This window comes from Lutra lutra, chromosome 4 (assembly GCF_902655055.1).
Source record: "Lutra lutra chromosome 4, mLutLut1.2, whole genome shotgun sequence".
Classification (NCBI taxonomy): Eukaryota; Metazoa; Chordata; class Mammalia; order Carnivora; family Mustelidae; genus Lutra; species Lutra lutra.
In genome coordinates this window covers 98471073-98494613 of record NC_062281.1, presented here as the reverse complement: position 1 = coordinate 98494613, position 23541 = coordinate 98471073, and the positions used below count along the sequence as shown (strand labels likewise).

Below are 23541 nucleotides of genomic sequence, written 5' to 3'. Positions count from 1 at the left end.
GGGGCCCCTGGCCTGTCACCAGATGAACAGATTAGAGACTGTCGCTGTCTCTGTCCCTGTCCCAGCAGGGAAGAGTGGACACAGATGTCAGCAACAAGACAGGATGCAGTCAGACGAGTAGAGGTTTAATAAGGAAAAATGGTATCAAAGTCAGGGGCAGACCAGAGCCCTCGGTACACAGGGGCCCTCTATTGGCAGGGCTGCAAGCCAGGCTAGTGCTGCCCTTCGGCGCTCTCTGGCTGGACTTAGAGAAGGCCTTAGCCATTCCCTTCACTCCCCTCCAGGCCAGCTTCTTCAGAAAAGCGGCGTGACTTCACTGACGAGTCTAAGGGGCTAGAGCTCTACCAGCTGAACTCTCTCATGAGAAATAAGTAAAATTTTCCAGTACTCAGAGGAAAGCACTAATTGGATAAAGTGAGGGACAGCTAAAGGAGCTGGACTCAACCAGCTTTCAAAGACTTTTGCATTTTTAAAAAGGTAGCATGGCATGGAAAAATATTGACAGAAGTCATGCTAAACCATTCACAGTATTTATCTTTGAAGGTAGGATTATAGGTGGCTTTTTTCTTTTCACTCTTTTAAATTGTCCACACGAAGCATGGAATTACTCTCGTACATTTAAAAATGTTTTCTCCATGCATTATATGGTAGTTTATCTGCTCAATCCAGAAAAAGTGGGGAGGATTTTCTTGGGCCATGCTCTAGTTTTGGGAGAAAACCAGTTTGAAGTCATTGCTGTTCTGGTGCAGGGAAGAGAGCGATGCCCTTAGGAAGGCACTGTCCTAGACGCTCCTCGAGGCTGCCTGGGACAGATGTGCCCAGCAAAGCCGCACAGGCAACCCTCCCCATCTTGCCTTTGTGGTGACTTGATGGAAAGACAGTTTCCAAATACAAAGCAGAACCTATTGACAGAGGCATCACGCCAAGGCCTGCAGCCACCAAGCAGACTGTGGAGGAGGTGACTGGTCCCAGGGACACCCTACCACGCGGCCACATTTTTGGCATGTCTGTACACAGACTCTAATTTATTGCTGTCTGGGATCATCCTCCCAGACGGAATACATTTGTCCACTTCTGGCACAGATGTAATTGATGCATAATGGAAAATTAAAACAGAGGTTGCAATTTCAAGCCACGGGGTAACGAGGGGAAAAAATCTGCGCTTGCTCGTCCACACCCCCAAGCCCAAACCACACGGGTTTCCTCCCGGGTCAAGGAAACTGCGGCTTAACTGAATGTCATCACTGTGTGGAGGGAATCCTCCCAGCACACAGCCACGGGCTGTGTCAGGAATACGTGGGGGAGGACCCGTCAGGCCTGAGGTTGCTTGTGACAACAACGATCACTGCTTTGGAAAGTGACATCAACAGAGACCACGTAGCCCTTTGGTCCTTCCAAACTCCCCATTCCTGTAAGGCTCCTGTAATACTCTGGTCACCGGGCTTTGGTTGGTCGGCCTCACCCTAGAAATGGAATTGAATTGGAAAAATTCACCTTGGTTCCAGACCAGTCAGGAGCAAAGTGAGCAAGGCTAGTAATATGAAGTCCCATTGCTCTGTGGGTCCCAAGCCCAGAAGAGACCTCTCACAAAATGACCCGGGGAAGCCTTCAGGCCCACGAAAAATGTTAACCCCTTCTAGACCCAACCCCCTCTGTTCCGGTTCTTTCTTCTCTTCTTAGTCTCAGCCACAACATGGCCCCTCAGGCTACATTAGAACAAGTAAGGAATGAGAGGCTGTCCTTTCCTTCTCTTGCCTCCTGCTCTCATCTCCTTCCCCTTCCTCCCTGTCTTTCAAGGAATCAACTGCAGTCCGGGTTGGGGGTGTGCTAGGCTTCATGGAATCAATGACAAAAGACAGGACTCACAGTCTCACACAGGAGCTGATCCTGCAAATGGGTACATGCAATAGAAGGAAGGAAGCTCGGTGCTCAGGGGAAGAACATCACACTGCCCAGGAAGCAGAGCAAAGCACGACAAGTGGTGTTCAGCAGAAGACATTCTGCTTTGACTTACACCTTCAAGCATGAATTTGAAGTCCTTGAGCAGGAGAGGGCTGGAGGGAGGAGCAAACACCAGGCAGAGGGAACAGCATGGGTAAGGCTTCGCTTCCTTACCTGCAGCCTGTGTTGGGCAGAGAGAGGAATCTGGGGTTGGAAAAGGCAAGTTGGGGCAGACCATGCATGGCCCACAGCTTCTTCTTAGCCTGCTACCATCTTGGAAAGCCCATGGCAGGGCCTTGAGGGAGGGGAGAAGGTAGTTATTCATCCTGACGGGAACAATCAGGAGCATAGGTGCTCTTGGATGCCAGACAGCGAGGAGCCAGGGATAAAGGTCTGATGGCGGAAGGCGAGAGTGGGGACAAAGCAGGGACAATGGGGAGTGGATGCGGTGAGCACTGAGAACCAGAAGGATCCACTCTACTGAGGGCTGCCCTGCTTCCAGGACTAGCACCAATTCCCATGCCTTTGGAATAATCATCACTAGAAATGTTGTTTTTCCAGGAATGGAGTTTTTCGTACAACACCATGAGTGGGTCTTTGTTGCTTGTCACTTAGTAAACATTTACCGAGCATCTATTGTGAGTGAGGAGCCAAGGATTCATAGGAAAGGAAGATTCACCTCCTTCTCAGGAAGCTCTCAGGGGCTCATGGAGAAGCTGATTCCCACTGGATGGTCCAGGAGGGACACTAACTTTGCAGGTGAGAATTCAATCACAGAACAAGCCCATGAGAAGATGATGGATAGCATCAACAGTGTGTTAGGAACTCAGAGAATGTGATGAAACAGGATTCCGAGGGCAAAAGTGTGTCCATTATTTAAGAAGAAACAAAATAGAGAAAAGAAAAAGGCAGCAGTGAAAGGAACAGTGATATATTAATCCATGTCATTAAATTGGGGGCGGTATCACCAGATACAATTATATTATGCATCTTCAGGGGCAATCAGCATCTTCAGCTGATTTCAGCTTCTAACCATATTCCAGAGAGTCTGCAGGACACAAGGTTGCAAATTGTAAGCGTATGTTTTTAGAGAAGACAGTTTAGTGTTCTAAAACTGAAGTGGCAGAAGAGAGGACTATGGACCTGCTCGGAAAGCATCTAAAACAAAGTGGATGGGCCAGAAGTTTCCTTTAAGTAATGGCTATCTGTCAGAAATAGGTCATTTAGCATGAAGCAGAACTGGTTAAAGGATTTCAGTTTCATTTTACTGTATTTACTTCTACTTTCCTGGGATTGCTGCTGAAATGTTCTATCTTGAGGACACATTTCTTTTTTTCACTTAAAAAAAAAAAAAAGATTCAGGTGCCTGGGTGGCTCAGTTGGTTAAGCGACTGCCTTCAGCTCAGGTCATGATCCTGGAGTCCCTGGGATCAAGTCCTGCATCAGGTTCCCAGCTCCACGGGGAGTCTGCTTCTCCCTCTGACCTTCTCCTCGCTCATGCTCTCTCTCACTGTCTCTCTCTCTCTCAAATAAATAAATAAATAAAATATTAAAAAAAAAGATTTCATGAATCATGAACATGGTTCTTAGGAAGGTAGTAAGATGGAAATTGGTCAGGGCTGAGATGAAAGGATGCCAGGATCACTTGCCAGTCCTGGGTGCCCCAGGCTGCCTAGCTCCCCCCAGCCCCCACCCCCACCCAGAGAAGGCCAGCCAACCCTGATCACAACCCCTAGTCATGCCGCTCTCTTTTCTGATGACTAAGCCCACCTTTCAGAAAGCCCTCTTTCTGGGTAAAAAGCTTCACTTGGGGAAGTTCTCACATGACGCGTGTCTTTTCACCTAGATAAAGACTGTTGTCCTCAGATCCTCTAGCCTGTGCGTTTCAGTTCCTTCTCCCACTTGGGGGTTTCTGCTCCTCCTATTTCTTTAGCTGGGAAAGCTCTCTTCCCCTACCTGTCCTTCTAACTCAACCAGCCCAAAGTCACTACCCTGACCTGGGTATGTACCTGCCTTCATGTTTCATATAGCCATTTCTATTTAAATATTTCTGGAATTTAAAAAAATGAAGGCCTGAGCTGCATGGGGACAGGGACAGGGTGTACACTGCTTTTAGCCCCCTGTGTGCAGAGCAGGCTCCCAATGGACATCTGTTCAAGGAAAGAGTGGAAGGCCTTCACCCAGGTACCGTTTAAGCTGTGCTATGGACAAAATGTGTGTCATCCACCCCCCCGCCCTGATTCATCTCCTGAAACTCTGCCCCCACTGTGATGGTATTTGGAGGTGGGGCCTTTAGAGAGAGGTGATTAGGTTTAGACAAGGTCATGAGGGTACAGCCCCATGATGGGATTCTCTTGTAAGAGATCCCAGAACCCTGCCTCTCTCTCTCTGTCTCTCTGTCTGCCATGTGAGGACACAGTGAGAAGGCAGCCCTCTGAACGCCAGGAAGAAAGCTTTTACCAATACCTTGATCGGCCGATACCTTGATCTTGACTTTCCAGCCTCCAGGATTGTGAGAAATCCAATCCTGTTGTGTAAGGCACTGTTTTTTGTTTTGTTTTGCTTTTTAATGGCAACCTGACTTGACTAAGACAGGCTGCCAGGAGTGACTGCCCACCCCCCGCCACCCCGCCACCAAGGGAATCCTTTGCCAAGTACTATTTTCAAAAAACATCTGCACCTGGGTAACACTGAAACAGACACCTCGGAAGGCACGGTGTGAATACACTGTTGAATTGACTCAGCAAAATACTTTCCCACAGAAAAACAGAACAAAACTAGCCCATGTAGTATCAGCTCTGTGTTTTCTTAAGCCTGTGGGGATGTGCACTGTGCCTCATGCACGGATGCCAAGGGTACAGCCACACGTGCCTTTTAGAGGCAGGGGCTTATGAATGCCTAAAGCAATTAGAGCAGCATGCGCACAATGCCCTTAAACACAAGAATGAACAAGGTCAATTTTGTATTCTTGCTTCCCCAGGGGGAACACCAGGTATCTACACAACCCACCTCATCTGCAAATCTCTTCTTTGCAATGGAGTCCCACAGAGCTGGAAATGACACTGTAACCCTAGAGTTTTCATTAAAAGCTTTTAAGCTAATACTTGCTCTTGGTGGCAATTCCCATCCCAGACGCAATCAGGTAATGAGCATTTCCGATCTTGATCTGATTGCAAACTGCATCACGATACCATAAGGGTAATGGAGTTCCATCCTTTTAGCAGCAAAAGTCAGAAGCACATTTGCTCTGGAAGATGACACTAATTTTCTCCAAGAGGAAAGCCAGCTTCCAAGATTTTCATCCTCTTATTCAGTGAGAGCAAGGCAAGGAGTCACATGGCACTTTCTCAAAATCAAGGAACCTCTCAGAAGAAACACAAGACCCTAATGTCCTCGGGCATCCATATATAACCACCCCGGAGGTAGCCTGCTGCCTTCCCCTTGACCTCAGGAGCAGGTGAGGTGGGACCGGAAAGCAATGTGACAGCATGTGATGAGGCAGCGGTTAGTTTGGAAATGTGCCAGTTAGAGACCAGGGTTTCTGATTTTCCCTATTGTTTTTCTTATAACGAATCCATGAGAATCAGCTCATGCTAAGAAATTCCCGAAAGACTTCTTTCAGGTAAGGATGTATTTTAAAACCTATCAGTGTTGAATTCTCTGCCGTGACAGTAGCGTTCCACAGTCACAGCTGTGACTGGATCAGGAGTGAGCTATTCATCTCTGGAGGGAATGCGGGGCTATGTATTTGGGCCGAACATACCTTCTTCTGTTTGCTTAGATCATTTGGGAGTTGACTTGTGTGGATCAACTGGCAGACAGCACGGAGGCAGTGTGGAAGGGTTGGTGGCATTCCGGGATCAGGGGAAGGAAACTAACCTGGGCTGGGGGAAAGCTTGCTGTCGTGACAAAGCAGATCCAAGACAGGTGGTGGGAAGTGGGTTTATTCAGTGGTTCTACACAAGGCTTTTTCTCTAAAGAAATACAGGGCAAAGGAGGAGAAAGGAAATATCGGCAAGAATTTGGAGAAAGAGGATGGTGGGATAGTTGTCTTGGACACCCACACAAGTATCAGACTGCTGGCTTCTGACTGCAGTGAGCAGATGGCCTGGTGAAGTGAAGATCAAATACACACAGAACGAAGATCCAATCCACTCAGTCACCGAAGTGAGTAAAATCCAAGGTCTGCCTTGCCTCACCTAGCGGATGATTTCCAGGACGGTAATGGCCTTGATGACATCCCCCGACTTCCTCCTGGCAACACCAGCTGGTGCTTATCTCAGGGTTGCCCTCTGAGTAAACACTCAGCTCCAAAGTCTACAATGGCTACTGTGAGGTCTCATCTATATTGAGCTTCCTATGAGCAAAGACTGGGTGTTTAACATTTGTTCTACTGCCTAATATTGTTCAAGGTAGTTTGAGAACCACTCTTGAGATAAATAGGATTCTTACATGTCAATCAATGGAAATGATCTATACTCAGTTTAAGGTGTTACTGGGAGACAACGGCAGGAAAAAAACATTTCAGGTAGAACTCAGGTTAGCCTGGAACAAGCCTAAGAGCTCTGGTTTATTAAAAAGTTAGCTTGGATGAAATCCCGGAGAAATCACGGACGTCCAGCTTGGTGTTCCAGAGAGCTTTCACTTCACAGCAGTCTTGCCAGAAGCCATTTGTGTCCTGAAGGCCAGCAGCACTGGATCATTTGCAGGGGACCAGGCCTATTTGAGCATGCGCACGGCGAGCAAGTGGGCTTCCTGGCCGAGTGCCAGCAGCATGCAAGGCACCAGGCCCTGCCCTGCTAGGGTCTCTTCCACCCCTGCCCAATTCCCTTGCCCCAGTTTATAAGCTGACTCTTTCCCAATCACTATTATGATGGGGAGGACAACAAAGCATACACTTTGGGACACTGCTGACTGCTCTTCTAGAAACTTTTAGCTCTTCTGAGTATTCAGTCTGTGTAGCAGTGCCTTGAGGCAGGATAATAACACTGTGGTGTCGTGACGTCAAGAGGCTGCAGCAGATGGGGGGGGGGGGTGGTTGTTTCTAGGCATCCTAGATTTGAATCGGGTTCTATGATCTTGCGCAAGACACTTGATTGCCCAAACCCTCAGCTTCTTCCTTTGCAAAGTGGAGGTAATAATAGTGCCTTCCTAAGAGGTTAAACGAGTTCAAGTTTCACATTGAGAATGGGGAGTGCCCAGCACTTAGTTTTACTCTAGTGGTAGACTTGCTAACGTTACATTCAGACCGAAAACTGAATCTGACCCAAGGTAGGAAACACCACTCCCATAGTACCAATAACAAAGCCCTTGGCTGCCTTTCTCTACTCATTTTTATGTTAGCTCTATGCTCTTTCCAGGACAGCTAGAATCCCTTGAGTTTTCTAAATGATCCATAGTCAGTATGTCAATGCCCCATTCTAGAAGCTATGCTCCCTCTCTCTCTTTAGTTTTAGTTTTATAAGACCCAATAAGAGAGAAATGGAAAAATGATTTAGAGAGAAAGAATAACTATATCTAGGCTAGAGCTATCCAACAGAACTTTCTTCAGTGATATACATGTAACGTTCTCCATCTGTGCTGTCCAATATTACAGCCATTTGCCACTTACGGTTCCCAAGCATGTGACATGTGGCTACTGAGACTTAGGAGCCAAATATGAAATCTCTTTTAGTATTAATGAATTTAAATTTGAATAGCCACATGTGGTTAGTAGCCTAGCCACCATATCGGAATTCACGTGCTCATCATAGCTCCAACCTTGTCTCCCATTCCTCTGCATATTGGAGTGGTGGACAGCATAGACTCTGGGGCCACACACAGAACCCCAGCCCTGCTGCTGGCTGTCTCTGAGTCCCTGGCAAATCTCTGAAACTCTCCGTACCTCAGCTTCCTTCTGTGTACACTAGGGGATGACAAGAGCTGCTATTTCAGGGGGTCAATGTGAGGATTAAAGGAGCCAGGGTACAAAATGTGCTCAGGAAAGCAGCAGCACAGAGCTTGCATTTACATCACACTGCTCTTCCTCAAGATTTTGCTACCGAAATTGAGTTAAAAAAATCTCTTGATACATATCCCTTCTCAATTCCCATCTTGCTTTTCCTCTGCCTTAAACTGATCAGTACTGGTTTCAACCTAACCTGCTTCTCTCATATACCAGGCGGGCCTGACTTTCAGCATCAATGCCTCTAAAATGGGGATAATTACATTAGTTCATGAGATTGCTGTAATCCATGATCAAATGGGATATGCATGTGGAAGCATTTGGTAAACTAAAACATCATATGAATGTTAATTAGCATTATTATTTTTGTTCCCAATTAAACCCAAAAAAGATTAAAAGGTGGGCCAGGGTAACCCTTACTCATCTGTAAGATGTGATCCCAACCAATCTGATAGTCTCATTTAAAAAAAAAAAAATATTTCATTTACTTATTTAAGAGAGAGAGAGAGAAAGAGAGAGAGAGAACATGATACCAGATAAGGTCAGAGGGAGAAGCAGACTCCCCAAAGAGCTGGGAGTCCAATGCGGGACTTGATCCTGGGACTCCAGGATCATAACCTGAGTCGAAGGCAGTTGCTTAACCAACTGAGCCACCCAGGTGCCCCCGATATTCTCATTTTACTTGCTTCTTCCTGCATTCCTCCTCCTGATTCTTTAGCAACCATGACATGTCTCAGTAGTCAGTACAGTATCACTTACTTCAGGAGAACAGCCCTGTTGTGATATTAATTGTCAATATTAAGGTAGAAGACAGAGGTTATGTTCTCTTTTGCCACACAGTTGGAGGTCCAAACACACTGCATGGATGTTCTAAAATTACACAGTGAAATGCAATGGACAATGAAAACATGGCTACCTGGTAATTCTAGAAACCATCAAGTCTTTATATGAAAAAAAAAGTCTTGAAACAATAATGGTTAAATTGTAACTGGAATTAAGAGAAGTGCCATAAGACAGCATACCTATTCACAGTGACCTGGCAGGCCAGAAAGGACTGGCATGATATATTCAGAGCACTAAACAAGAAAAATATGCAGCCAAGAATACTATATCCAGCTAGGCTGTCACTGAAAATAGAAGGAGAGATAAAAAGCTTCTAGGACAAACAAAAACTAAAAGAATTGCAAACACCAAACTAGCCCCATAGGAAATACTGAAAGTGGTCCTCTAAGCAAAAAGAGAGCCTAAAAGTAACAGACCAGAAAGGAACAGAGACAATATACAGTAACAGTGACAGGCAATACAATAGCACTAAAGTCATATCTTTTAATAGTTACCCTGAATGTAAATGGGAAAAATGCCCCAACCAAAAGACACAAGGTATCAGAATGGATAAAAAACAAAGCCCATTGATCTGCTGTCTGCAAAAGACTCATTTTAGATCCAAAGACACCTCCACATTTAAAGTGAGGGGGTGGAAAACAATTTACCATGTTAATGAACATCAAAAGTAAGCTGGGGTGGCAATCCTTATATCAGATAAATTAGATTTTAAGCCAAAGACTATAATAAGAGATGAGAAAGGACACTATATAATACTTTAAGGGTCTGTCCAACAAGAAGATCTAACCATTTTAAATATCTATGCACCTAACATGGGAGCAGTCAATTATGTAAACCAATTAATAACAAAATCAAAGAAACACATCGACAATAATACAATAATAGTATGGGACTTTAACACCCTCCTCACTGAAATGGATAGATCATCAAAGCAAAAGATCAATAAGGAAATAAAGTCTTTAAATGAAACATTGGACCAAATGGACATCACAGATATATTCAGAACATTCCATCCCAAAGCAACAGAATCACATTCTTCTCTAGTGCATGTGGAACATTCTCCAGAATAGGTCACATCATGGGTCACAAATCAGGTATCAACCGGTATCAAAAGATTGGGATGATTCCCTGCATATTTTCAGACCAAAGTGCTTTGAAACTAGAGGAAAGTTGGAAAGAACTCAAATACATGGAGACTAAAGAGCATCCTACTAAAGAATGAATGGGTCAATCAGGAAATTAAAGAATTGAAAAAATTCATGGAAACAAATGAAAAGAAAATGAAAACACAACTGCTCAAAATCTTTGGGACACAGCAAAGGTGGTCCTGAGAGGACAGTAAATAGCGATACAAGCCTTTCTCAAGAAACAAGAAAGGTCTCAAATATACAACCTAATCCTACACCTAAAGAGCTGGAGAAAGAACAGCAAAGAAAGCCTAAACCCAGAAGGAGAAGAGAAATAATAAAGATCAGAGCAGAAATCAATGAAATAGAAACCAGAGAACAAAACAGATCAACGAAACTAGGAACTAGTTCTTTGAAACAATTAATAGGATTGATAAACCCCTGACCAGACTTATCAAAAAGAAAAGATAAAGGACCCAAATTAGTAAAATCATGATGAGGGGTGCCTGGGTGCCTCAGTGGGTTAAAGACCTCTGCCTTCGGCTCAGGTCATGATCCCAGGGTCCTGGGATTGAGCCCTGTATCAGGCTCTCTGCTCAGCGGGAGCCTGCTTCCCCCCTCTCTCTGCGTCCCTCTCTGCCTACTTGTGACCTCTGTCTATCAAATAAATAAACAAAATCTTTTTTAAAAAATCATGAATGAAAGAGGAGAGATCACAACCAACACCAAAAAATACAAACAATTATAAGAGCATATTATGAGAAACCATACCCCAGCAAATTTGACAATCTGGAAGAAATGGATGCATTCCTAGAGACATATAAACTACCAAAACTGAACAGGAAAATAGAAAACCTAAACAGATCTATAACCAGTAAGGAGATTGAAGCAGTCATCAAAAGTCTCCCAACAAACAAGAGCCCAGGGCCAGATGTCTTCCCAGGGGAATTCTACCAAATATTTAAAGAAGAATTAATACCTATTCTCCTGAAACTGTTCCAAAAAATGGAAGGAAAATTTCCAAACTCATTTTATGAGGCCAGCATCACCTTGATCCCAAAACCAAAGACCCCATCAAAAAGGAGAATTACAGACAGATATCCTTGATGAACACGGATGCAAAACTTCTCACTAAAATACTAGCCAATAGGATCCAACAGTACATTAAGAGGATTATTCGCTGCAACCAAGCTGTATTTATTCCTGGGCTGCAAGGTTGGTTCAACATCTGCAAATCAATCAATGTGATACAATACGTTAGTAAAAGAGAGAAAAAGAACATATGATACTCTCAATAGATGCTAAAAAAGCATTTGACAAAGGACAGCATCCTTTCTTGATCAAAACTCTTCACGGTTTAGGGACAGAGGATACATACCTCAATATCATCAAAGCCATCTATGAAAAACCCACAGCAAATATCATCCTCAATGGGGAAAAACTGAGAGCTTTCCCCCTAAGGTCTGCAACATAGCAGGGCTGTCCACTATCACCACTGCTACTCAACATAGTCCTAGAACTCCTGGCCTCAGCAATCAAACAACAAAAAGAAATAAAAGGCATCCAAATTGGCAAAGAAGTCAAACTCTCATTCTTTGCAGATGATATGATACTTTAAGTAGAAAACCCAAAAGACTCCACTCCAAAAAGCTAGAACTCATACAGGAATTCAGTAAAGTGTCAGGATATAAAATCAATGCACAGAAACCAGTTGCATTTCTATACACCAACACAAGACAGAGGAAAGAGAAATTAAGGAGTCAACCCCATTTACAACTGCACCCCAAACATAAGATAGGCAGGAATAAATCTAACCAAAGAGGTAAAGAATCTGTACTCAGAAAACTGCAAAGTAGTCATGAAAGAAATTGAGGAAGACACAAAGAAATGGAAAAACATTCCATGCTCATGGACTGGGAGAACAAATACTGTAAAAATGTCTGTGCTACCTAAAGCAATCTACACATTTAATGCAATCCCTATCAAAATACCATCAATTTTTTCAAAGAAATGGAACAAACAATCCTAAAGTTTATATGGCTCCAGAGAAGACCCGAAATAGCCAGAGGAATGTTGAAAAAGAAAGCCAAAGTTGGCAGCGTTTCAATTCCAGACTTCAAGCTCTATTACAAAGCTGTCGTCACCAAGACAGTATGGTACTGGCACAAAACAGACACCTAGATCAATGGAACAGAACAGAGAGCCCAGAAATAGACCCTCAACTCTATGGTCAACTAATTTTCAACAAAGCAGGAAAGACTGTCCAGTGGAAAAAAGACAGCCTCTTCAACAAATGGTGTTGGGAAAATTGGACAGTCACATGCAGAAGAATGAACCTGGTTCCATTTCTTTACACCACACTAAAAAATAGACTCAAAATGGATGAAACACCTCAATGTGAGACAGGAATCCATCAGAATCCTTGAGGAGAACACAGGCAGCAACCTCTTCGACCTCAGGCACAGCAACTTCTTCCTAGAAACACGGACTAAGGCAGGGGAAGCAAGGGCAAAAGGGAAGTATTGGGACTTCATCAAGATCAAAAGCTTTTGCACAGCAAAGGAAACAGTCCACAAAACTAAAAGACAACTGACAGAATGGGAGAAGGTATTTGCAAATGACATATCAGATAAAGGGCTAGTATCCAAAATCTATAAAGAACTTATCAAATTCAACACCTGGAGAACAAATAATCCAATCAAGGAATGGGCAGAAGACACGAACAGACTTTCTGCAAAGAAGACCTCCAAATGGCCACCAGACACATGAAAAAGTTTTCAACATCACTCGACATCAGGGAGATACAAATCAAAACCACAGTGAGGTACCATCACACATCAATCATAATGGCTAAAGTTAACCAGTCAGGAAATGACAGATCCTGGCGAGGATGCCGAGAAATGGGAACCCTCCTACACTGTTGGAGGGAATGCAAGCTGGTGTAGCCACTCTGGAAAACAGCATGGAGGTTCCTCAAAAAGTTGAAAATAGAGCTACCCTACGACCCAGCAGTCTCACTACTGGGTATTTACCCTAAAGATACAAATGTAGTGATCCAAAGGGATACCCGTACCCGAATGTTTATAACAATGTCCACAATAGCCTATGGAAAGGCTATGGAAAGGCTAACTATGGAAAGAACCTAGATGTCCATCAACAGATGATATGGATAAAGAAAAGGTGGTATATAGGTGTGTGTGTGTGTGTGTGTGTATGTATATATATATATATATATATATATATATATAATGGAATAATATGCAGCCATCAACCCCCGCCCCCAAAATCTTGCCATTTGCAATGACGTGGATGGAACTAGAGTGTATTATGTTAAGCAAAATATATTAATCAGAGAAAGACAATTATCATATGATCTCTCTGATATGAGGAATTTAAGAGGCAGGGTGGGGGATCGTGGGGGGAATGGAGGGGGAAAATGAAGCAAGATGGGACCAGGGAAGGAGACAAACCATAAAAGACTCTTAATCTCAGGAAAAAAAACTGAGGGCTGCTGGGGCGTCGGGGAGGGATAGGGTGGCTGGGTGATGGACATTGGGGAGGGTATGTGCTATGGTGAGTGCTGTGAATTGTGTAGGACTGATATTTCACAGACTTGTATCCCTGAAGCAAATAATACATTATGTGTTAATTTAAAAAAGAGAGAGAGAGAGAAGTGCCATAAGGAAGCCAAGACATAGGGTCCTCTCTGCCCCATTCAGAAATGTGAGCGACCAGTAGGTCTTTACCACTGGTTTTCAGAGTGTATTCCTTAGACCAGCAGCATTAGCATCACCTGGAGGCTTGTTAGAAATGCCGACCTACTGGGGTGTCTGGGTGGCTCAGTCAGTTAAGTGTTGGGCTCTTGATTTCAGCTCAGGTCATGACCTCAGGGTCTTAATTTCAGCTTAGGTCATGATGTCAGGGTCCTGGGACTGAGCTCAGTGTCTGCACTTAGCAGAGAGTGTGCTTGGATTCTCTGTCTGCCTTTCCCTCTGCCCCTCCCCGCTTGCATGCTCATGCACATATGTGCATGTCTCTCTCTCTCTCTCTCTCTCTCTGTCTGTCTCTGAAATAAATAAATAAATAAATAAATAAATAAATAAATAAATAAGTCTTTAAAAAAAAAAAACCCAGTAGAACAGAATATATATTTGGACAAGATCCTCAGATGATTTGCATACATACTGAAATGAGACAGTACCAATCCCCAAGGTTTTCCTGTGCCTTCCAAGGCTTCCCTTTGGTAGCAGAGGGTCAGGGCAGGGAACGAAGAGCAGTGCCTGTGTGGGCATTGATGCCCAGAATCCTGGGAGCTGGAGCTTTGCCAGTAACTGCTGAACCTCTGCTAGGTGCTGAGGGCTGAAAGGAGGAGGATCCCTCCTCCTTTGGCAAGAGATAGCCACTGCCTCAGGAAACAAAGACACTAGAGAGGAAATAAACTACTCCAAGGCAAAATGGAGGAGTAAATAGACGCCCGAGTGTCTCAAAATCAAGGACCGAGTCTTCATCATTTTTGAATGCCCAGACACTTGGCAGGGTGCTGGGCACACACTAGGTCATCAGTATATGTTTCCCAAGTGCCTGCAGAGAAGGAAATCTCTCCTTTGAATTCCATGCTTTTGAGAATCTGTGGAACTCTTGCTCTTTTTCTTGGTTGGTTGGACCTAGGATGCTTATTTGCTGTTTCTTTTTACTTTTATGAACCTCTTGGATTCTGGTTTCTACTTGTGTTTCCAGTGCTTAAATATAACTACTACTACTATCTTACATTACTGAGTATTAACTATGTACGCGGACCATACTACTTACTACTTGACAGGTATTAACCGATTTTATCTGCACTAAAAAATCACAGGTTGATGTTGGTACTTAATTATGTCCATTTTCCAGATGAGAAAACTGAGGCTCAAATAGGCTAAACAGTGTACCCAAGGTCCCCTAGTTAGTAAATAATACAGGGAAGAGTCAACCCAGGCAGTGTGATGCCAGCATCCACCTTCCTGGCTTTGAGTCCCTGGCTTTGAATGGCCATCCTGCCTGGACCTGTTCGAGGTCTGTGGACTGCTGGCACTCGCCCTCTAGCCTTTGCACACTGGCCCTTATCATAGACACTTGGACCCTTCCAGCCACACCAGGCCTTTCTCATCCACGTCAGGGGAGGATGGCCTCTCCTGCTGTCTTCCCACCTTGACAGCTATGAGAAACGAAGACTATCCTACAAGAAGACCAAGGAAATTCCTATCTGCCTTCTGGGGTGGTCTAGCTTTTGGGTGGACCCCAAAGAATACTTTCTTCAGGAAATTTTTTGTTTCAACCAGTATTCCTGACAGGGGTGTTAGCTCTGAAATTACTGTTTGAAACAAGTTTGAGGAAGAGGAGGAGGCAGTAGCTACTGGGACCCAGTAGCATCAAACATCTTTCACTCCCGGGCTGGCGGGACACGATCATTCCTAACAGCCACCCGTTAGGCGACATTGACCAAACCCCCAGAGCTGCATGAATGCTGGTGAGAAGGAAAGGAAAGCAAGTTCAGACAAGCCATATATGGCATGTGAACAGTCCTGCTTCCTCTCGGTCGCTAACACCGAGCTGCTCAGTACAGCACAATGATAGGAAAACGCTGAGCGTACAACAATAAAGCAAGGAATAAACAGCGCCCAAGTTTTTCTTGAAACCAACATATGTGGCTTGGTGGACTGTAGTGTTTTATTTATATTGCTATGCAACGGAGGAAAAAAAAAATAAAGGTGATTCCAGTGAGAGGCACGGGCCTATGCCGTGCTATCTGATTATAGTGTCCGAATTTAGACATGACAGATGGTGGGAGGGGTTCCATGTTAGACATCAACCATGACAACAGAAATGAATTTAGTGGGGTTCATGACCAGGCTCTACTTTTGTTTTAAAAAATATAGTGGTGAATACAGTTGGCGGCCCTGGGCTGGCAGAGCTGTGCCGGCTCTGGCAGGATCTAGCTGAATGTTTATAAAATCAGGAGCACAGCCTAGGGAAACTTACTTAAACCAAGCTGCCAGAGGAGCCTGCAAATCAATTTGTCAAATTGCAGATCACAGAACACACCCGCCCCCCACCTCCTTGCCTGCCTTCTGGTGAATTCCTGATAGGAAAGAGTGTGGTCACCCAAGGGGACAAACTGCAGATCACAGAACACACCCGCCCCCCACCTCCTTGCCTGCCTTCTGGTGAATTCCTGATAGGAAAAGAGAGTACGGTCAAAGAGGGGGACTTTATAGCTCAGGAGGGCAGGCACCCAAGCATGCCAAGGGGTGCGTGAATAAGACAAGTGAAGTCACAGCTAAAGCTGAGTCTTCGAGGAAAACCAGCCCCCACCCTCTGCCCTTCCACAAACTTCCCACAAACCCCTCCAACCAGGAAAAACAACTTCAGAAACTAGGGTGGGGCTTTTCCTGGAATCAGGTTCCCTCAGTTACAGTGAAGGCAGATATCTAGATAATTTATCCCCAATAATCACTTTCCCCTAAATGATGATGTACCGGTTTCAGTTGGCCCTTTCCCTATGGTGGTGCATATCTAAGACTCGGGAAAGCCTCCATAACTGCGCTGTTCAGACACCCTCGGCCCCATCCTCCCATGGAGTTGGGAGAGAGGAAGGCCCCATAACCCCCTCCTGGGTTCAGTCTGTGCAGACAAAGGACAGATCAACAGGTAATGTGCAGGAAGAGGTAGATCAATCTTTCAGATCATTGATTATCAGTGCAAGTTGGGAAGGCCGTTGGTACCAAGTGCTCTAAGCTGCAGATTCATTCATTCATTCTACGCATATTTACTGAATGCCTCCTGTGTGCTGGGCTCTGTTCTAGGCCCTGGAGATATAATTGTGAACATAAGAGGAAAAAAGAAAAAAAGAAAAAAAAAAAAGCCTGCTCTCAAAACATTCCAAGTTCGAGTGGAGAAAATTCACAAGTACAAATTGAGAGGATAATGTGTAGTCACCCTACAACAAAGACAAGCTCCAAGTCATTTGGCGAACATAGATGCTATTACCCCAAATTAAGGGACTCGGGAAAGAGAATTAAGTTTTACTGGATGCTCCTACGTGCAGGCACTAATAACATAATAACAGGCACAAAAAAATAATGTTTTTTGAGCACTTACTATGTACTAGGTTCATAAGAAGATGAGGTCAGGCACTTCACACCATTTTGTTTTAATCCTCCTGAAAACCCTATTGCTCTAATGGTATAGATGAGCAAACACACACCTAGAAGTAAGAATAACTTACTCAAACACACCCTGCTTGGAATCTCTGCCCTCGAGCCTGACCCCTTTGTCAGATGGTAGTCACACTCAGCCCTGTGCTGTTCCTCTCTGGTAGGTGGCATGTCACCCCTCTTGCCTTGCCCACCTTCATTCTACCAGTCCTCTGAGGTCCAGCTTAAACACCTTATTTTTCAGAACAACTGTCCTGACTCCTCACTGTTGCTGCAATCCTTTCTCTGAACTTTTTTTTTTTTTTAAAGATTTATTTCAGAGAGAGAAAGAGAGAGAGAGAGAGAGCAAGGGGTAGGGCCAGAGAGAGAGGGAGAGAGAATCTCAGGCAGATGCCTCCCTGAGCGCTGAGCCCAATGTGGGGCTCCATCTCACCACTCTGAGATCATGACCTGAGTCCAAAAATCAAGAGTCAGGCACTTAACTGACTGAGCCACCCAGGCACCCTCCTATATATAAAAGGTCATGTCTAACCCCAGTGGCTAACACATGGCAAATGCTCAAACATTGCTTTGTTCCTGCTTACCTTCTTTACTATGTATGGCCAAAAGTGTGACATTTGTCACTTGATTATATACTTCTTAACTTTTTGTTCTATATACATTGGATTTGTTTCCTTAGCAACATTGGCATCTTAGGGAACAGCATTTTATATTTATAAATTATATATACTGAATTATATTTACATATTATAAATTATCTTTATAATATTTATTTAATAATTGTTTGACATTGGTTCTCAAGCTTAAGAAAGCATCAGAATTATCTAGAAGGCTTGCAAACATAGACTACTGGGTCCCTCCCCCAGAGATCCTGCTTCTGCTGGCCTAGATGGAGCAGTGAATGTACATTTCCGACAAGTTCCCAGGAGATGCTGATGCTGCTAGTCCAGGAACCACCCTCTGAGAACCACTGCTTAAGAGTGTAATGTGCCACAGCGCTTAGGACCACAGAGGCTGAGTCAGAGTCCCACTTCTGCCACACATTGGCTATGTGACCTTGGGCAAGTCAATCTACATGTGCGCCTCTGTTTCTTCATGAGTAAAAATGGTGATAACAATATTATATACATGAGCATCACCGTCAGGATTGAGTATAATAATGAATGCAGTGTGCTTAGCACTGTCCCTGACACACTGAAAACATTCAATAAATGCTTCCTATGATCTCTGGAAAGGCTGGCACAGCATCAGGCACTAAATAAGCACTGAGCCCAGCCTGAGAAGTCCTTCTGAGGCTGAGAGAAAACTTGTTTTGAATTTGTAAGCAGTGAGAGCGAAGGGTGTCACCGAAGCATGACATCTATAATTAACAGCCTTTTAAATTAAGCCAACATAAAGGACCTTTAGAAATGTCCCTCCCTGTAGTGTGCTGAGTGTAAATGCCCGGTGTACAAAAACCATGTGTGTTTTTAAAATTCAGGGGCCGTCTTTGGGGTGCCTCCTTCACACTTTCCCCTGCTGAAGGATGCAGAGCATGACAAGTTGTCTTATGAGAGGTTAGAGTTGCTGGAGTCACCCAGGCATCTGGGCTAATGGGTTGGCAGACACAAGCAGAGCCCATCATTCAATAATTAATTAGTTGCAGTCATGGAAGACAAACTCCCTGGAGCAGATAGGACAATCACCACCCTCCCCTCTCCTAGTTGCTTCTGAGTACCCGGGCTGCTGCTGTTCCCCACTAGCGTTAAGAGCCCAAAACAATATTTATATTTTCCCTCAGGGTCTAACTGACTGACAGTTTCTTCAGAAAGCCCAAGAGGAATGTGCAGACAAGATAATTTTTGCAGTCCTCCAGAGCCTGAGACAGGGTAACCAGGGAATATAGGGATAGTCTGGCCCTAACCTTGTCCCAATAATATGGGAGACAAGGGGCATGGCCCCTGTCTCTCTGTGAACCACTAATCCGGGGAATGTTGGTTCAGTGCGAAGTTGAATGAGATCATCTGTGGTATTTAGCAGAGGCTGTGGGCTAGGGGCTGTTGGGAGATGCTGTTGCCCTTTGGAAGCCCCTCTCTTCTGTCCGTTCGCTTCAGGGAAGAGTATCACCACCTCCTCGCAGCCAAGTACCCTCCTCTAACACCCAGAATAAGCACGACAGCTGCCCCCCTCTCACCATTTTCACTCCTACCCCCAATTTCCTTAAACAAAACCATCACCGCCAGGTGGTGTCTCCACACACGCGCTTTGGGGCACCACCCCTGGCAGCCCCCGCACTGGCACAGGGGTTTCTCTCCCAGCGCCCTGGCCAGGCCCTGGTTGCAGCGGAAGGGCAGAGAGACAAGGGGTGAGTGCCCCGGAGGCCAGGTGGGGAGCTGACTCCTCAGGAGGTGAGGTGAGGAGGGGCTGGTGTCCCCGCACCTGGAGTCACCAGCTGAGGCAGAGCTTCCTCAAAGGGAAGAGCCACAAGGTGTCCCCCCACCCCCCCAACCCGCTTCTCACCGTTCCTTGTTGCTCAATCTCTCCCTCCCTCTGCTCTCTCTCCCTCCATCCCTCCCGCTATCCCTCCCCTCCCTCTTTGTCTGCCTCCTCCTCACCTCAGCCTTTTTGAACACCCAGCCTTCTGGAGCCCGGCTCGGACGCTGCAGCGGCCAGCTCCCCGGGGACCCCGGCCCTGCGCCCCCGCCCGGCCCCTCCCCTGCCCGGCCTGCCCAGCTGCGGGTCTCACCCAGAAGAGCAGGTTGAAGCCCAGCAGCAGGTACTTGATGCACCGCAGACCCCCGCGGAAGCGCCCCATGCTGCGGCCCCGGCGGCGGGATCCCGTGTCCCCAGGCCCGCGCTCGGAGCGCCGGGAGCGGCGGGAGCCGGCGGGGAGGGGGCGGAGCGCGAGGGGCCGTGGGCGGGGCCTTCGGGGGGCGGGGCGGAGGGGCGGGGCCCGAGCCGGGCGCTGGGCGGGAGCCGGCCCCCGAGGACCCCGAGAGTCTGGCGTGGGGTGGGGGCGCAGAGAGCGCGGAGATCTGGCGGCCGGAAGGACGCGTCCCGGGCTCTGCCCGGGTAACGCCGGGTGCGTTCTGCCGGTGCCGTGCCCCGCGGGCGCAGCGCCCTCGGTGCTTCTGCCGGGAAGGAGCGTCCGCTGGGGACCCGAGACCCATTTAATCAGCGTCCTGTGCAGAGACTCATTTGAGGCCTGCGGTGGCGGTGGAGAATGAGGACATGGCCTCAGTGGCTATGGAAACCTAGGAAGGTGGCCTCGGGTAGAAGAGCAAAGTAGGATCCGGGGCTGCCCTGAAGCTGGCAGTACCCGTCGCGGGGCACCCGGCCGGGGTCTGTGCTCCCCTGGCTCCTCCGCCGGTCCCTCCCGCTCTCCTCCGAGAAATCTTACCTTAATAGGCAAGAACTGGCAGAAGGCGCGGGATGAGGCTGCTCTGCGCCCTGACGGCTGCTCCCCACCCTGCTCCGCCTAGCCAGCGGAGGGGAGTCAGGGTCTCCCTAGGGTCCCTCTGCATTCGACTGATGGGAGGGCTTGGAAAGGAGTTCAGGCCCTCGGGGATTATTGTGATGTGGAGATGGGAGAAAAGGGGGCGGGTTTTGTTTTGCTCTGTTTCATTAAGTTAGGCTGCTGGCTGGGAAACCAGGCTCCCGCTCCCCATTGACTAAGTGTCTGCAATATGTGGTGTCAGACGGCGTGGGGGCGACAACAGAGTGTAAAATCCAGGGATGCTATGCATCACTTCAGCAAGCCTTTAAGTGCTGATTCCAGGCCGGGCATAGTAGCAAGCCCCAGGGACTCCAGCATGAGGAGACAGCCATGCCTGGCAGCATCATCTCTGGTGAGAGAGAGAGAGCTGTAAGCACGTAAATAGAGCAGGATGAGGACGCTGGGCAAGGTGCTTGCCACCACAGCCTGACCGCACCTCACCAGAAAGAGGAGACTTCACTGAGAAGCGTGGGCCTCACTCGGTCTCCAGGAATGAGCACAGAGGACAAGCAGTCGGGACAGAAGGGACAGCATGTGCAGAAGCATAACGCTGGAGAGACCACAGACCACCACCTGGAACTAGGAGAAATGTAGTTAACTCAAGTGAAGCAGACAGGAGGTGAGTCTGGGAGGTGTTGGGCATAGCTTTCATCCGACAAAGGTGCAAAACTACCCTTGGGCCACAGTTTCCTCATCTGCCACGTGGAGATCATGGTACCTACTTCATAGAGTTGTGAAGATCAAGGAGATCCTATTTGTAGAGTGCCTTGAAGGGTGCCTGGCACAAAATAAGTGCTCTAGAAAGCTTAACTATTATCACATGGCATTCTATCAATCAGTGAGTTTTGGGGTGCCTGGATTGGATGGCTCAATCGGTTAAGTGTTTGTCTTCTACTCGGGGGATCAGGCCCCACATTGGGCTCCCTGCTTAGTGGGGAGCCTTCTTCTCCCTCTGCCTCTGCCTGCCGCTCCCTCTGCTTGTGTTCTCTCTCTCTGCCGAATAAATAAACAAAATCTTAAAAAAAAAAAAAAATCAACCAGTTTTGACCATGTTGCCATCTTTGCCTCCATCTGTGCCTTTAGACATATGTTTGAATATCTAATGAATTTTATTTATGAAAATGAGTAGAAGATAGAAACATGAAAGTGCTGATGCTGGTGATAAGAATAAGTCTTAAATAGTGCAATAGAGAAAAAGATGGAAGTCATTAGGTATGCAGAAAGTGGCAGATAGCTTCAATTGAACACTGTTCTAGATCTGTCATCTCTGTTCTATTATAAAGGAAAAGAACTAAAGTATAGTGTCTAATACATAGTGGGCATTCAGTAAATCTCTGAACTGAATGAACAACAATGACATTAACCTTTAAATATATTGTTAAATTTATGTCTCCAAGATAAAATAACATTTAGAGATGATATATTCTATAGTCTCTGGGAAAAGATCCCTTATTATAATATGTAAATCTATTGTTCTTTCATACTACAGTTTTAGCACAAATGTATTAAAGACAGATGGCTGTCTGCCTAGCACAACAGGTTTGGATTTTGAGTATCGACTTCCCCAGCTCCTCCCTCTAGGAAGTTGTGTCTTAAGGGAGTTGATCCTTGACAGGACTGGGGCACTCTGACGAGGCAGTTTCAGGAGTATGTTATTAAGGAAACTGCAGGACTATGTTACATAACATACTAAGGAAGTTAGCCTTTAAACTAGGTGTTAGGCAAAGCCACAGATAACATCTAGGCAGGGGATAAGATGGTTAGATGTCTGTTTTTAGAATGGTCAACCTGGGGCCACATGGAGGATGGTTTGAAGTTAAGACTTGAGACTAAGAGACTGTTAGAGCAGTTCAGGGAGGAAATGAGAACATGAGCCAAGACAGTGGCAGTGGGTATGGGAAAGAGGCTCAGATGTGAGAGAGATTCAAAGACTGAGAAAAGATCCAAACAGTGGATATGATGAGTAGAGGGGAAAGAGAGCTAAAGATAACTCCTGGGGCTCCTTACTTGGGTGACTAGTCAGGTCCTGGGACTGTAAACACAGATGAGGGGTATAGGAGGTGGAGCGGGTTGGGAAGAATGTTACAGATACTGTAGGCAGGTTCACCCATCACCCAATCCTTCATTGAATTTAGAGGATAAGGAAGTTAAGTACTTGCCTCCTGGTTTCCTTTGCAGCTAGGGCAACAGTCTGATTAATGGGATTTATGGGGAAGTCTGCTGGGAGGCTTCTGGAAAATCTGAAGCTGTGTTGATAAAAGTTCAGTTGTCACTGGCATTGCTTCCTTCCCCCTTTTCCTATCTTGAACTCAGACATGATGCCTGGAGACGCAGAACACTTTGTGACTATGAGGGAAGGCAAGGGAATGGTAGACCTGTTAGCCAGGAGATGAACCAACACCAGCAGCCACCTACCTCCAGATCTCTTGTTACATAAGAGAAATCACCCTTGTTTTGTTTGTTCTATTCTGTTACTTGTAGCTGATGGTATTTCTAACTGACACAGGAAGACAATAAATTCATGTTTGGATTTGTTGAGTTTTAGAACTGATGGGAAATCCAGATGGAGCATTCCAGGAGACAGATGGAAAGATGACTGAGATTCTGGAGAGAGGTTTGGGCTGTAAGTTTAGGTTAAAGATTCATTAACAAATGGTGATGACAGAAACCAATGGTCTTCAAATTTTTACCCATATATGCCTTAAAGAATTATGAAAAAAAAATTATTTGTTCCCCAATATTTTGTGTGAATATTTTTCTTTTTTTTTTTTAAGATTCTATTTATTTATTTGACAGACAGAGATCACAAGTAGGCAGAGAGTCAGGCAGAGAGAGAGGAGGAAGCAGGCTCTCTGCTGAGCAGAGAGCCTAATGTGTGGCTCGATCCCAGGACCCTGGGATCATGATCTGAGCTGAAGGCAGAGGCTTTAACCCACTGAGCCACCCAGGTGCCCCTGTTGTGAATATCTTCAAACAAACAGAAAAGTTGAAATTGAACAGTGAACAACATATACATAC

The 23541-nt window shown here is 45.8% G+C and overlaps 1 protein-coding gene across 3 annotated transcripts in view; it reads right to left on the bottom strand.

The window, feature by feature from the left end:
• Positions 1-19908, bottom strand: part of TSPAN2 (tetraspanin 2) — a 67967-nt gene extending 48059 nt beyond the window's left edge. For all 3 annotated transcript variants that reach the window (XR_007126972.1, XM_047728147.1, XM_047728148.1), the window contains exon 1: positions 19774-19908. Coding sequence is in view for 2 of the 3 variants with exons in the window: in XM_047728147.1 (XP_047584103.1) it covers positions 19774-19842 (69 nt within the window). In the remaining variant the exon portion in view is untranslated. The remainder of the gene's footprint in view (positions 1-19773) is intronic.
• Positions 19909-23541: the final 3633 nt, after the last annotated feature.